Source organism: Myxocyprinus asiaticus, chromosome 42, assembly GCF_019703515.2.
Source record: "Myxocyprinus asiaticus isolate MX2 ecotype Aquarium Trade chromosome 42, UBuf_Myxa_2, whole genome shotgun sequence".
NCBI classification, from domain to species: Eukaryota; Metazoa; Chordata; class Actinopteri; order Cypriniformes; family Catostomidae; genus Myxocyprinus; species Myxocyprinus asiaticus.
This window is the reverse complement of record NC_059385.1, coordinates 5,346,972-5,363,206: the sequence shown is the minus strand read 5'-3', so window position 1 is coordinate 5,363,206 and position 16,235 is coordinate 5,346,972. Positions and strand designations below refer to the sequence as shown.

The 16,235-nt window shown below is 36.7% G+C and overlaps 2 protein-coding genes across 3 annotated transcripts in view; one reads left to right on the top strand and one right to left on the bottom strand.

The window, feature by feature from the left end:
* The first annotated feature begins 403 nt into the window (after positions 1–403).
* LOC127432620 (claudin-5-like) lies at positions 404–2,202 on the top strand. The gene has a single exon (XM_051683932.1). It carries the CDS (start codon positions 573–575, stop codon positions 1,218–1,220), a length of 648 nt encoding a protein of 215 aa, XP_051539892.1. The 5' UTR covers positions 404–572; the 3' UTR covers positions 1,221–2,202.
* A 1,649-nt stretch (positions 2,203–3,851) lies between these two features.
* LOC127432595 (short-chain specific acyl-CoA dehydrogenase, mitochondrial-like) overlaps positions 3,852–16,235 on the bottom strand; it is a 139,134-nt gene continuing 126,750 nt past the window's right edge. The window contains exons 1-10 of one of the 2 annotated variants that reach the window (XM_051683882.1): positions 15,403–15,449; positions 13,123–13,286; positions 12,877–13,026; positions 7,807–7,918; positions 7,428–7,579; positions 7,053–7,223; positions 5,429–5,566; positions 5,195–5,290; positions 4,832–4,888; positions 3,852–4,729 (exon numbers count right to left, since the gene is read on the bottom strand). In XM_051683882.1, the coding sequence (XP_051539842.1) occupies positions 4,577–4,729; positions 4,832–4,888; positions 5,195–5,290; positions 5,429–5,566; positions 7,053–7,223; positions 7,428–7,579; positions 7,807–7,918; positions 12,877–13,026; positions 13,123–13,286; positions 15,403–15,430 (1,221 nt within the window). In that variant the 5' untranslated portion in view covers positions 15,431–15,449 and the 3' untranslated portion in view covers positions 3,852–4,576. Of the gene's footprint in view, positions 4,730–4,831; positions 4,889–5,194; positions 5,291–5,428; positions 5,567–7,052; positions 7,224–7,427; positions 7,580–7,806; positions 7,919–12,876; positions 13,027–13,122; positions 13,748–15,402; positions 15,450–16,235 lie in introns of those variants that run through there. The other variant, XM_051683883.1, reaches the window with a different exon arrangement.

The following is a 16,235-nucleotide window of genomic DNA, read 5'->3' as shown; positions in this document are numbered from 1 at the left end:
ACCTGCATTCTGTTGAGCTGCGTCTTTTTTTCCCGCAAGAACGCGTTGGTCTAAAACCACTATGAAACTAGTTCTAAAATGACAAGAGCGTTTTAGGGAAAATCGTCTTGAGATAAACACATGCACATATGATAACTGTGGTACAAACTTAGTGAAACTTTTCTTCCCAAAGAATACCAGCAAGGCAAAGACATCACGCTTCCAGTATGTTCCTTCTACCACCCGATCCATTAGCTCATAACGATTCCGAGTGATGCAGTTTCCCGTTATGCAGTTTTTGTCCAGAGCCTCTCGCTTCTGTTGGCTGTTGGGAGACGCGCTGGGCTCTGATTGGCTGGATCTGACTCTTTTGTTCAACAAGTGTACTATAACAGCATCCTCCCTGCTTACTCCAGCAGAACATTCCCACTACTCAACCTGCAACACAAACTGTGGCTGCCAAGCAATGAGATTTTTCTGCTCAAAACACCTGCATGTGGTTTTAAATTACCTGAGCTAGTTGCTAGACTTTAAAATACTTTTTTAAAACTTTTGCATTAAGAAAAATAACATTTTTAAAAAGTGTCGCAAAGATGATTTCTGCATGCCTGGAGTTTATCGGTCTTGGCTTGAGTGTCACCGGGACCCTTTTGGTGATGGTGGCGTGCGGGTTGCCCATGTGGAAAGTGTCTGCCTTCATCGAGGGCAACATTGTGGTGGCGCAGAACATCTGGGACGGCCTGTGGATGTCCTGCGTGGTCCAAAGCACGGGTCAGATGCAGTGCAAGTTCCACGACTCTGTCCTGGCACTGACCACAGACCTGCAGACCGCTCGGGCTCTGACGGTCATTTCAGCGGTGCTGGGCGTCCAGGGTTTGATCGTGACCATCGCCGGCGCGCAATGCACCAACTGCATCAGCAAAGAGTCCATCAAAGCCAAAGTGGTGAATGCCGGAGGGGTCATATACATAATATCCGGCTTGTTTGTGTTGGTGCCCTTGTGTTGGATGGCCAACAACATTATCTCGGACTTCTACGACCCTCAAGTTCCTCCTGCAAAGAAGAGAGAAATTGGGGCTGCTCTCTACATTGGATGGGCAGCATCCGCCATGCTTCTGGTCGGAGGAGCGATTCTGTGTTTCTCCCGTCCGCATGATGAAAAATCCTCGTATCCCCTCAAATATGTGCACACAAAGAGCGCAACAATAAATGGAGACTATGATAAACGAAACTACGTGTGATCACCAACAGAATGGACAACTGGTGGACTTTGAAGGCTGTAAAACTGTTTTGGTTGTGGGCAGCTGACCAACAACATGTCCATAATATGTACATGAACTTGAAGATTCAACATCAAGGTTTTAGTTTCAAAAGTGTGCTTAATGCACAATGTATGTTTTAGATTCTGTCACATTTTTAATCACCTTTTTAATCACTTAAAGAGTCCTGCGGTGTGACAAATAAATTATTTCATATGAAGTCATAAAACAATGTCATGTATACTAAAAGTACAAGAACTAGAAAATGCTGTTTACAAACAGTTTGAGATGATGTATAGCATGACAACTTCCCATTTACACACAACAGATCACTAACATCAAGACTGTACTAAGCTGTAACATACTACATGCAAGCATTCGGTTAATGTACATACTTGATAATAGTTTTAATAGAGCATTTTGTGCTACTTAAATTTGCTCATTTTGCTGTAGGCTATGTCTTGTTGATAATGCAATAGAGGTACACATTTATATATGATAGTATTAGGATCAGAGCCCATGTGTTTCATGTGATTTTTAATCACTGTGGCTTAAATGGGGCTTCAGGGAGTGTCAATGTTTCATGTTTTTGTCCCGCTTAATGAGAGTGCACTAATTAGACACGGTCAGTGTGCTTCAATAAGATGCTGAATAATGCCTATTGTTCTACGTATAGATTCCAGACTGCAACTTTTACATGAGAAAACTTGTACATGATTTGATAACCTAAACCTCCTGTGTGTACATTATTTTATCTGTGTACATTTAAATAAGATTTTTCTTTACAGCTTTTTAATGAATTTGTCATATAGAATCCAGTGAATAAAGCAAGCTTCATATCCTTGTGTCTGAATTTTACACTTTTATAATAAAAGAATTGTACAAGCAGCGCAATTTTGTTTTTATGAGTGCATTTGTATCTGATTTCCCATTTTAAAATAAAGCAACATTCCAGGATATGTTTAGTACTGTACATAAAAAAAAATTAAACAAAGCAAGCAGCCCTAAAATGTAAAGATGTGGCTCCCTGAAGTACTAACAATTACACTCTTATTGCATGGTCTGATATTTCGGGAAAAGAGATTGTTCAAAACAATTACAAACACATCATCCAACAACTTGTTGTTTTGTGCATTCATTTTAAGCAAAACTTGGCACCTCTGGTTTCAATATTTGTCATTGTTCAAGAGATGATGACAAAAGCCAGAGCCTTAAAGGGATAGTTCACACAAAAATGAAAACTCTCTTATCATTTACCCTCATGCTATCCCAGATGTGTATGACTTTCTTTCTTCAGCAGAACACAAATGAAGATTTTTAGAAAAAAATATCTCAGCTCTGTAGGTCCATACAATGCAAGTGATGGTGATCAGACATCTGTAGCTCCAAAAAATCACGTAAAGGAACATGAAAGTAATCCATATGCCTCCAGTGTTTAAATCCATAGCTTCAGAAGCAATATGATAGTTGTAGGTGATAAACAGAAAAAAGTTCAATCCTTTTTAACGCTAAACAGGCTCCACATGTGAATTTCAGATGTAAAAGTGAAAGTGGAGATTTAGAGTAAAAAGGACTTACATTTTTATCTGTTTCTCACCCACACCTATAATATCACTTCTGAAGATATGGATTTAACCACTGGAGTCATATGGGTTATTTTTATGTTTCCTTTATGTGATTTTTGTAGCTACAAAATTTGTATGGACCTACAGAGCTGAGATATTCTTCTAAAAATCTTCGTTTGTGTTCTGCTGAAGAAAGAAAGTCATACACATTTGGGATGGCATGAGGGTGAGTAAATGATGTGAGAATTTTCATTTTTGGGTGAATTTTCCCTTTAAAGTATATTGCCATTATCATCATAATCATTTCTGGTCAGAGGAATTCTGTTACTTTGACCTACTTAAGGGTCCTGGAGGAAGAGTTCTCACACACTGATATGATAAAAACTGCTGCAGTTTCACACAAACACACATGCTTAAAAATGATGGCGCCTCTTTCGCCACTGATGTGGCCGTTAGATTAGAGTCCGGCAGCAGGAGGGAGTGAAGCCAAATGTGGTCAAACACTCACTTCCTCACAGGCTCAGGAAGAAGAGACCAGAATAACAGATGCACAGACTAACAACTTCACTGCAACTGTTGATTATACAAATCAAATGTGCACTCTTTACTGTGGTGCAATTAGAAAATATATTATTTGACAAAATTATTTGCTTAGTTTATATCCAATACCTACCTAAAGAACCCTTTTATGCTGGAGTGGTTGTTTGTGCTAAGGTTTAAGGTTATCTTTTCCGGTAGGCTTGTATTCTTCGTGGAACCTAAAAAGGGTTCTACTTAGGGTTCCCCTGATATAATTACAACCCAAAGACCCCTAATCTGATGCTATATAGAATTGTATTTTTATTGGCAAACATATATAGGCCTGCACTACAAGTAAAGTCACTTACTCAGTATTTATTATTGCTATTTCCCACATTTTAGAGTAATAGTAAATAAGGCATTCCCGATTCAGTTCGATTCCGATTCACAAGCTCAATTCATTTGGTCTTTTTTGCTTACATATGAAAGGAATTCTCTCTTAGATAATGCTGTTTATTAAACAGGGGTCCTTCTTTGTACATCGTGAAAATATACATTTTTTACATGGCAACAAAGTAGTAAAATTGTCTTGAACTTTACACAGACAAGGTTAGTAAATTATTTTATCACACTGAAATCATGTTTACTACAATATTGTTTATGTCTTGTGGCTATACTTTTGAAACAGTGAGTATTTTAATGTTTCTGGATTGGCCCCATTCACTTCCATTGTAAGTGCCTCAATGTAACCTCGATTTTTGCTTTTTTTGAAAGAAAAGGAAGTTCAAGTCAAAATTAATTTTTATGGTAATCAATATTATGCCACAAATGCTGTTGATTGAGCTTAACTTGAATCCAACCCGGAATACTCCTTTAATAACCAAAAACAAAACACTGTTTTTATTAAAATGTTAAATTATCATTTATTTTAAAATGCACAACAAATACACATTATGTACAATCAGATATGCATTTACATACCCAGTGAAATCAGCAAGATTTAAGTTTGTTAGTTTTCCTCAAAATCCTGAGTTATTTATTTCAGTGGCACCCTAATGCAATCCAAGGCAACGTTTCAGGCACTCTACTGCACTCGAGTGGTATAAATAACAAATTGCAATCAGCCAGTCTCCTATTGAAAAGGATCAACAAATTTCCAAGGCTATATCTTCATAGTCCGGTAGTCTGTAGATGATCAGAACAGAGATTCCAGGCACAAAGACGTAAGAGCAGTGTTTACATGAACGTCAGCTCCTACTGTTGATATTCTTTGAGAATGTTGTTTGCAATGACTAATCTCTGGATCTCGCTGGTGCCTTCATAGATTTCTGTGATGCGGGCATCACGGTAGTGTCTCTCAGCAGGCATGTCTGTTACATAACCCATTCCGCCCAGCACCTGGATGGCCTTCATGTTTAATGCAATGTCAGGTTAGTGGACCTTTGATCTTTGAACATTTCCTCCTTTAAAAGTAAAACTACATATCATTAAAAACTTTAGAGTGTTTACCTGATGAGAGACAAAAGTAGCAGCCTCAGATGCAGCAAGTTTTGCCATTGCAGCTTCCTGGAGAATAAAGAAAAATATACAGTATTAACTGGATTTGCACATTTTCAGAAGAAAATGTCAATGATGCTTGCCCGTGCCACGATTCTAGGGTATTCTGGTTCCCAGGACATTGCTATGCCGTTGCTAAGGTTTTTGGAGTGGGTTGCCATGTGGTAGCTTCCTAACTGGCCCATGTCAAAAGAGCCCACCTCTAAGTGTTTAAGATATCCTGTTCCCTAGATATATAATACATGATCCAGCACCAAACCATCAGTGCATTTAACTTGAACAGTACAATATTTCTTCTTGAGAAGATGCACTAACCTTCATAAAAGGTTTCTTTGCATCCCGCAGAATTGCAGCTTTCCAGGTGAGAAGCCGAGCGCTCTCTATAGCTACAGCCATGTCTGCTAATTTGAACTGAAAGAGACATTTATACATAAGCAAACCGCTGCGGCTGTATCATCCCAGATGTTACATTTAAACATGAAACAAACATTCTTTTCTGAATGTAAACATCAAGGAAGTGTTAGAGATTTTTTATGGCCTGTATGTAACCTGTATTGCCTGCAGTTTCCCAATCGGAGCACCGAAAGCTGTTCTCTTATGAGCGTAATCAGCAGCACAGTCCAGCGCCGCCTGTGCAATCCCAAGAGCCTGTGCTGCTATACCGATCCGCCCACTGTCCAGAGTTTGCTGTTAAAAGTGTTCAATTTTTAATTTTAGTCATAAGTTTTGTCTTTTGATGAAAAGGTCATTTAAATTTAGCAAATATTTCATCATGTCATGTTCAAACCAAAATCGAAAAGTGCAATTTTAGTCAGTTTTACCTTGTTATTTTTGAATGACTACAATTATATGGCATTTAACTCAGTTTAGTTGACGATAATGTGCAAAGTGACAAAAACCACCACATAACCACATAAACCACTTACAATTATTTGAACATGTATCAAACAAATTAAAGTTTAATATGTTTTATAAAACAACATCAGAAAACTGTTCTGAAAATCTGAGCTCCTGAAATAAGAGCAAATAATAAATATACTGAAGTATTAGCTACTTTTTAGAAGTTACTTTGTTGTGAATTCCTCATGTTCTGACAGTTTAGGATATTGCGTGACGTGTTGAACATTTTTAAAGGCATTGTTCACCCAAAAATAATAATTCTCTCATCATTTACTCACCCTTATGCCAACCCAGATGTGTATGACTTTCTTACTTCTGCAGAACACAAATGAAGATTTTTAGAAGAATATCTCAGCTCTGTAGGTCCATTCAATGCAAGTGAATGGTGACCAGAACTCAGAAGGTCCAAAAAGGACATAAAGGAGGCATAAAAGTAATCCATAAGACTCCAGTGGTTAAATCCATGTCTTCTGAAGCAATATGATAGGTGTGGGTGAGAAAAAGATCAATATTTAAGTCTGTTTTTACCATAAATTCGCCTCCCTGCCCAGTAGGTGGCGATATGCGTGAAGAATGCAAATCGCCAAAAACAAAAGAATGTAGAAGTAAAGGTGTAAGTGGGGAGTGACATTTGGGATGGCATGAGAGTAAGGAAATGATGAGAGAATTTTCATTTTTGAGTGAACTATCCCTTTAAGTAATCGGCGTATTCACTATACAAGTTACGCATTCTGACTAGAATTATTTACTTCATTGTCTGTGCTGATGTAAGTTGTAATATTACATTTATGTTGTGGATATAGCTGATTAATGTCACATATTGGATGCGTTTGTGTGAGGTAATTAAACCGTTAGTAAAGTTTATTGCAAATGCTCAGTGGGGAAATCCCCCAACATACTATGACTGGATTATTTCAATCAATTCTTACTAGCTTGTATTAAAATACATATATAAAACAGTGTTAGTGTATTGTTAATATCTTTGCTGTATTTTTATTTTTCTCAACAGTATGTTTTACTTAAAACCATATGATTAGTCATGATACATCTTTTTTTGTCTCGTGTTCATTATCATTGACTAAATCAAAAAACCCTTTATCAACAAACGTTTGTCAGTAATTTTGTTGACAAGATTAACAGTGGTTCAAAGCCATCACGAATTAAACAATTACAGTAGATCAAATGCAGACAGTAAAGATGGATATAGATTGAGTTTATATGAACGATTTTTACATTTTTGAGAAAAAATTACTTCAATGTGCTAAAATCATACCATTGCGATCTTGAAGCCCATTCCCCTTTCTCCCAGCATGTTGCCGAGTGGGATACGACAGTCTTCCAGAATGATATTGGCAGTGGATGAAGCCCGAATTCCCAGTTTGTCCTCTTTCTTCCCTAAAGACAACCCCGGATGAGGCATCGGCACCAGGAAAGCACTAATTCCCTGATTTTCAGATTAATTCACAAACAAAATCAGAATAAACATTTAAATATTTCTAATTTGAAAGCTCTCATTCACTGTTTAAATAGGCACATTCAAATCAAATAAAAGCAGCTCTTTGCATTTTTCCTCAATTCTATTACAATTATACATTATCATCAATGTTTTTCAAATCAGGTCATTCAAAATTGAAAATGCACATCGCACCTTGTGCTTTAGGCTCTTGTCTGTTGTAGCAAAAACAACCGTGGCTGAAGCATCCCAGCAGTTGGTGATCCAGGCCTTGGTTCCGTTCAGAACCCACTCGTCTCCCTCCTGACGCGCCAATGTTGATGCGGCACCTGCATCGCTGCCGTTTCCTTTAAAGCAAAATAAACAAGTTTAGCACAACACTTTATAGAGGCACTCAACTGTGCATGTGTCACTGATGGTATTGCAAACATGGCAACTCTTTGGATCTATAGATATATAAACTAAATCATTCCAATAAAAGACTCTACAACTGAGTCATTAGAAGGAAAGTGTGGTAGGTGTTTATAGTGTTTCATAAAGCAAACACAGCTCATGTAAATGCCATTGTTTTTACCTGGCTCACTCAGAGCAAAACATCCCACTTTTTCCCCCGTGGTGAAGGGTGTAATCCATTGCTTTTTCTGTTCCTCTGTGCCAAACTTCATAATCGGACCTAGATACAGTGACTAAAACACAGAAATGTAGTCAAATTTAAAAACAGATTGCCATCTGTGTTAAATGTGTAAACCTATATGTTAGGCTGATGCATGTGCTGCAAAGCCTATAGAAGAATAACAGAGGACATATTTTGTGTATTTTTCAAAAGGACACATTTTGAATAAGGGGGTGAATTTCTTAAAAACTGTCCACAAATTTGGGGGTCGTATTTTCATGACAGTTATACCCCCAATGGCATGAGTTTGGAGTGGGACTATATGTTTGTCCAGCCAATGGAAGACATGGGGAGAGTTTGGGAAACCTGTTTGAATATGTTTGTCATTTTTTTCACTATTCTATTTGATACAAAGCCCCTTATTTCCTTAAATAGTTTTGCATTCCCTTGCAATACATTTTGTGTTCCCTTATAATTATTTTGTTTTCTCGCAATAACTTTATCCATACATTATGAAAATTAACTACGGTTTTACTACAGTAACTATAGTTAACCACAAAATTGGTCATGGTTTTACAACAGCAACCATATTTTAACCATGATATTTGTGGTAAAACCATAGTAATAATACAGGAAAACCAAAAATATAGTAATAAAATCCTAATCATTCTGCCAAAAAACATGGTTAGTTTACTACATAAACATTATGGTTAATTTGTGGTACATGCACCATGGTTTTTAAAATCATGGTTCTTACTACCAAAAAAAAAAAAAATAAATAAAAAAAACAGCAGGTTTACTATAGTAAAACCATGGTTCATTTTCATTAGCACTATGGTTCAAGCCATTAACTGATTAAGCAGCAAGGCAGCTGCTCACGTTTTCGGATGCAGCCACAGTTTGTTTTTAAACAGCCCTAACAAAAGAGTAGCTCCGATCCTGGCGTCCTCCGTCAGTGTTGTTGATTTTGTTATTGCAACTGAATCATGCGTGCAAACAACGTCAGAAGAAGAATGGTCGACACTAGATGGCGTCACAATGGGGGTTACTTTTGTGCATGCGAATGCAAGAGGGAAAAGTTTTGCCAGGTGTGCTGTTCCTCTTAAGAGTTCTCATCTAGAAAATTAATAAGGGAAAGGTACCGGGACTGTATGTGGGAAAGCTGCTCATGTTTTTTGTTTTTTTGTTTTAGAGAATAAACCATAGTTTTTGTTTTCTTGTATTGGATAGTTTTAATACAAATATCATGGTTAAAATATGGTTATTGTAGCAAAACCATGGTAAATGTTGTGGTTACTTTGGTTTTACTACAAATGCCAAAGTTCAACTATGGTTACTGTAGTAAAATCATAAGTAATTTTTAGAGGTCAACTGCAAGTGGATTTTGCTGATACCGATAACTTAGGTGGTGGAAAATATGGGTGGAAATCACATGGTAACTGGCGATACGATATTATATCGATATTTATGTCACAATACGATATTATTGCGGTTCTTTATTTTTGGTGTATTGCGATTCATAACTATGATATATTGTGATATTTCACCCAATGTTTCTCATTCATCTTCATTGGACTTCAGAGAACCAAATCAAATCACCAAATGCATTATTAAATTAATATAAAAGTGCCAGTTTACAAAACAAGGCCAGTTTATTTCCTAATATCTATGTACATTACAAAGCCATAAGCATATACAGTAAGACCATTATGGGTCCTTATTTCTGCAGTTAAGTCAATGTAGCTAGTCTTTGTAAAAATTATAGTATTATTTATTACAAAACAGATTCAGTACACAAAAGTAAAATAGATTTCACATAAAAAGTTAGCAATATGATACTAACATTTTTGTCAAAATACCTCAGTTAATGTTACTACTGTAAAATTGTAATACATTTTAGTAACGGTGGGTGATTATGTGTAAAGCATGATAACTGCACCTTCTAAGGGACTGTTGTTGATTTCCTAGATCAATTTGGCAAAGAAAAAAAAAATTCCCATCACAATAATGTGAAACAATTAAAATAATAATATCGAAATTTGGCCTGCAAATATCGATACAATATCACAAGGAAAAAATCTTAAACAAATCTTATTCATTCCTTACTATGATGGGCACAGACACAGAGGTAACACGAGTAAAAAGAGAAATAAAATCCCAGATGCAGTTTATTGTTCAACCAAAACCCCAATAATAACCAAATTTTATTTTGATGCATAACACGAGACTTTTAACTGTAAACAAGCCAAAACACACCTGGGACTCTTATTTTGAAATGACAAAGACCTGGCCCCATTACAATGCACTATTAGTAAGTATTAACCAAATTAAGCTTTTTATAGCCTATATATTCACCAGATGAAGAGTTCAGTATGTATGTTTGTATGTATATATATATATATATATATATATATATATATATATATATACACACACACATAAACACACAGTTGAAGTCAGAAGTTTACATACACTTAGGCTGAAGTCATTAAAACTCATTTGTTAACTATTCCACAGATTTCATATTGGCAAACTATAGTTTTGGCAAGTTGTTTAGGACATCTACTTTGTGCATGACACAAGTAATTTTTCCAACAATTGTTTACAGACAGACTGTTTCACTTTTAATTGACTATATCACAATTCCAGTGGGTCAGAAGTTTACATACACTAAGTTAACCGTGCCTTTAAGCAGCTTGGAAAATTCCAGAAAATGATGTCAAGCTTTTAGGCAATTAGCCAATTAGCTTCTGATAGGCTAATTGGCTAACTGGAGTCAATTGGAGGTGTACCTGTGGAAGTATTTTAACACCTACCTTCAAACTCAGTGCCTCTTTGCTTGACATCATGGGAAAATCAAAAGAAATCAGCCAAGACCTCAGAAAAAAAATCTGTGGACCTCCACAAGTCTAGTTCATCTTTGGGAGCAATTTCCAAATGCCTGAAGTTACCACGTTCATCTATACAAACAATAGTTACGCAAGTATAAACACCATGGGACCACACAGCCATCATACAGCGTAGGAAGGAGACACATTCTGTCTCCTAGAGATGAACGTAGTTTGGTGGAAAACGCGTGAATCAATCCCAGAACAACAGCAAAGGACCTTGTGAAGACGCTGGAGGAAACCGGTAGGCAAGTATCTATATCCACCTATATCGACATAACCTGAAAGGCTACTCCGCAAGGAAGAAACCACTACTCTAAAACTGCCATAAAAAAAGCCAGACTACAGTTTACAAGTGCACATGGGGACAAAGATCTTACTTTATGGAGAAATGTCCTCTGGTCTGATGAAACAAATTTAACTGTTTGGCCATAATGAAAATTATGTGGATATATTGAAGCAACATCTCAAGACATCAGCCAGGAAGTTAAAGCTTGGTCACAAATGGGTCTTCCAAATGGACAATGACCCCAAGCATACCTCCAGAGTTGTGGCAAAATGGCTTAAGGGCAACAAAGTCAAGGTATTGGAGTGGCCATCACAAAGCCCTGACCTCAATCCGATAGAAAATTTGTGGGCAGAACTGAAAAAGCATGTGCGAGCAAGGAGGTCTACAAACCTGAAAAGGTTACACCAGTTCTGTCTGGAGGAATGGGCCAAAATTCCAGCAACTTATTGTAAGAAGCTTGTGGAAGGCTACCCAAAAAGTTTGACCCAATTAAACAATTTAAAGGCAATGCTACCAAATACTAACAAAGTGTATGTAAACTTCTGACCCGCTGGTAATGTGATGAAAGAAATAAAAGCTGAAATAAATCATTCTCTCTACTATTATTCTGACATTTCACATTCTTAAAATAGTGATCCTAACTGACCTAAGACAGGAGATATTTTCCATGACTAAATGTCAGGAATTTTGAAAAACTAAGTTTAAAATGTATTTGGCTAAGGTGTATGTAAACTTCTGACTTCAACTGTGTGTGTGTGTGTGTGTGTGTGTGTGTGTGTGTGTGTGTGTGTGTGTGATATATATATATATAATGTGTGTACTTCATCAAATGAGGTTTAACAAGAAATAAGGTTGATTATTATTCATACATTTGCATTGTCATTTAGCAGACGCTTTTATCCCAAGCGACTTACAAATGAGGAACATAAGCAATTTGTCATACAGAAGTCAACAATATCTTCTGTATCGCAATGCCGAGTTCTCAAAGTAGCTGGAGTAGAATAGATGCTAGCGCAGAAGACAGATGAGGATTTTTTTTATTTATTGTTTTATTGTTAAATAGTGAGTGCATTTAATATGGATAGTTTATAGTTTATTTTCTTTATTCTTTTTCCACTGTACTCCCAGAAAGTTGAATTCTTTCCGCTGTGTGGACATGTTGATATGATGTATGGTTCCATCCTACGACGTCAGTTATCCGGTCTGTTCACGCACATGCACACTTTTCAAAAACCTGTAAGAACGCTACTTGTGTGTTTACATGACCACATTTTTGCAGATCACCAATAGTTCCAAAAAGCAATGATCGGAAAAAACGGAAATACCGGTCTACCTCTATTAATTTTCATACGGGATGGATAAAAGTATTGCGAGGGAACCCAAAATGATTGTGAGAGGATGCAAACTATTGCAAGGGAACGCAACACTTTTTTGTGAGGGAACGCAAAACTATTTCTGAAAATAATTTCTGATCATTTCTACATCATAGTAGAATTTGCTGTACTGCCACTTATCCTGACTTCAATGTGTCTGGACTGGATAATTTTCATTACTGTGAGCAAGACATTTTTTACAATTACAGTAATAATTGTAAATGAGAAAATGTGGTTAATTGTCATGAAAATAGTATCTTACTGTTCCTTAAAATAGGCTTCATACTTTTGTGCAAAATATTGCTTTTGAAGTGAATTATGAACCAGACAAGGCCTGTAAGAGAAATGCATCTTTTCCAATTTGTGACTCTAGCATCTTTCCAATTTGTGACTGCTCGGTTTGTTGTTTAACTGCAACTTTAATGATAGGTTCAGGATTTATTAATGAAGTTTTTCATGAACAGAATAAAAAGCAACTCACATTATTCACACTGACGATGACTCCAGTGGAGGCACATCCTCTGCTAAGCTCTTCCACGGCGAGACTGTATGCAAGATAATCCATCCCAGCTCCACCCAGATTCTCTGGTACCTCTACAGCCATGACCCCCATCGCGCCGAGCTCTTGTACCTGAACAAATTAAACCTTTAAAACTCACGACTACTACGATAAACCTTACATGCCCAATTTAATTATTTAGAATTCTACAACTGATGTGTCTTTTACCTGCTTGGCTGGGAATTTGTGATCTTTATCCAGCTGGGCAGCGATTGGCGCAAGTTCCTTTTGAGCATAGTCTCTACATGTCTGTCTCATCATTTGATGCAATTCTGGCAACTCCGCAAGCTGGGTCAAAAAACGAGTGCCATGACCCGCTACCATGACCAGAGCTGATGAATAAAGACACAAATACACTGGCGGCCAAAAGTTTGGAATAATGTACAGATTTTGCTCTTATGGAAAGAAACGGGTACTTTTATTCACCAAAGTGGCATTCAACTGATAAACTGAAAAATTACTATTACAATTTGAAAAAAAAAAATATATACTGTATATATATTCAGAAATTCTTAAACTACTTCAAAGAGTTCTCATCAAAAAATCCTCCACGTGCAGCAATTACAGCTTTGCAGATCCTTGGCATTCTAGCTGTCAGTTTGTCCAGATACTCAGGTGACATTTCACCCCACACTTCCTGTAACACTTGTCATAGATGTGACTGTCTTGTCGGGCACTTCTCACACACCTTACAGTCTAGCTGATCCCACAAAAGCTCAATGGGGTTAAGATCCAGAACACTCTTTTCCAATTATCTGTTGTCCAATGTCTGTGTTTCTTTGCCCACTCTAACCTTTTCTTTTTGTTTTTCTGTTTCAAAAGTGGCTTTTTCTTTGCAATTATTCCCATAAGGCCTGCACCCCTGAGTCTTCTCTTTACTGATGTACATGAAACTGGTGTTGAGTGGGTAGAATTCAATGAAGCTGTCAGCTGAGGACATGCGAGGCGTCTATTTCTCAAACTAGAGACTCTGATGTACTTATCCTCTTGTTTAGTTGAACATCTGGTCTTCCACATCTCTTTCTGTCCTTGTTAGAGCCAGTTGTCCTTTGTCTTTGAAGACTGTAGTGTACAGCTTTGTATGAAATCATCACTTTTTTTGGCAATTGTAAGCATTGTTTAGACTTCATTCCTCAAAACAATGATTGACTGACGAGTTTCTAGAGAAAGCTGTTTCTTTTTTGCCATTTTTGACCTAATATTGACCTTAAGACATGCCAGTCTATTGCATACTGTGGCAACTCAAAAACAAACACAAACACAATGTTAAGCTTCATTTAACGAACTAAATAGCTTTCAACTGTGTTTGATATAATGGCAAGTGATTTTCTAGTACCAAATTAGCAATTTAGCATGATTACTCAAGGATAAGGTGTTAGAGTGATGGCTGCTGGAAATGGGGCTTGTCTAGATTTGATAAAAAATGACATTTTTCAAATAGTGATGGTGCTGTTTTTTTACATCAGTAATGTCCTGACTATACTTTGTGATCAGTTGAATGCAACTTTGGTGAATTAAAGTACCAATTTCCTTCCGAAACAGCAAAATCTGTACATTATTCCAAACTTTTGGCTGCCAGTGTATAGGGGTGAAAGGAGGACAATATCAGCAAGGACCTCAAAAAATAGGCAACACAATACACGAATGCAGTGTTGGCATCAGACTGTAATACCATGGTATTTACATGATACTCTAAGATGCTTTAAATAATATCAATGTACCATATCCACATGGTATGTTTGGGTACTTTTTTGTTAATAAAATATGTTTATGAACCACACAATATCAGAATATCACTATACACAGGGGCAGAGCCTGCAGAGTAAAAGTAGGTTAAAGGTCATAGTAAGACTGCCCCTTATCATACCGGCGGGGAAAACAACTTTAATAAAGCAAATCTGCTTTATATTTAGAAACTGAGTGTGTGTACATGCATAATTAGTTACATAGTACAATAAAAGTGCACAAAGCGTGTCTCTAATGAAGATGGGAGCCAACTGGAGTGATACTTATGTTTGGAATAAAACAGACAGCTGTCAGGTAAAGAACAAAACAATATATGACAATAAACCCTCCAACATAACACAAACAAGTAAGAAACTAACAATTCACATGCAATATTATGCCTTTATGTGAAATAATTTTAGAGGATGCATTTCAAATGCAATGTTAAAGAGAACACATTTTATTTAGACTTTTATTATTTGAATTAAACTACATGAAACAGCTTATCTTAGAGGCATTATATTCAGTTTAAATGTTTATTGCAATGGAGAAGAAATGATTTAGACAGTCTTATATGTGTCTTTAATTTTTGTGCTGTCATTGCATTGTCTCTAGTAAAGTAGCTGTTAATGCGTCCTGTAATATAGTACTATACACTTGCTAATGATGAGTTGTGAGTGACACTGGTGTAAACATGCAGTAATATTCACTGAAGACACTGACCTCTCCGTGCTTTGAAAAGCGCCGCCATCTTGGCTCTAATATTTCCTCTTGCGCAACAGCAAACAGGAAGTGGAGAGCGTGTGCTCGTGCCATGTGATCATTACGTCATGATGATGGTCTTTTGTTTTGTTTTGGGTAAGAGTAATAAAAAAGAGTAAAGGTAAAACATAAATAAATATAAAATTGCTAAAAGGAGAAATATACAGTTGGATTAGAAGAAATTAGAAATGTATACAAAAATTATTTTAAATATAATATGTATATTATAAATAGTCATATAGATTATATATTTCTACATTGTGAAAAAAATCTTTCCTGGACGAAATATTAAATAAATTGGTATTATTAACAGTTATTGTGACTATTATATCTATAAATGTGCAAATTTAAAGTATAAACTGTTTCCTTTAGTCAATATACACATTTGTGTCATAAAATACACCGATCCGCCACAACATTAAAACCACCTGCCTAATATTGTGTAGGTCCCCCTCGTGCCACCAAAACAGCACCAACCCCCATCTGAGAATAGCATTCTGAGATGATATTCTTCTCACCACAATTGTACAGAGCGGTTATCTGAGTTACCATAGATTTTGTCAGTTCGAACCTGTCTGGCCATTCTCTGTTGACCTCTGTCATCAACAAGGCATTTCCACCCACAGAACTGCCGCTCACTGGATGTTTTTTGTTTTTGCACCATTCTGATTAAATTCTAGAGACTGTTGTGTGAAAATCCCAGGAGATCAGCAGTTACAGAAATACTCAAACCAGCCCATCTGGCACCAACAATCATCCATGCGATTATCGAATCAGCCAATCGTGTGGCAGCA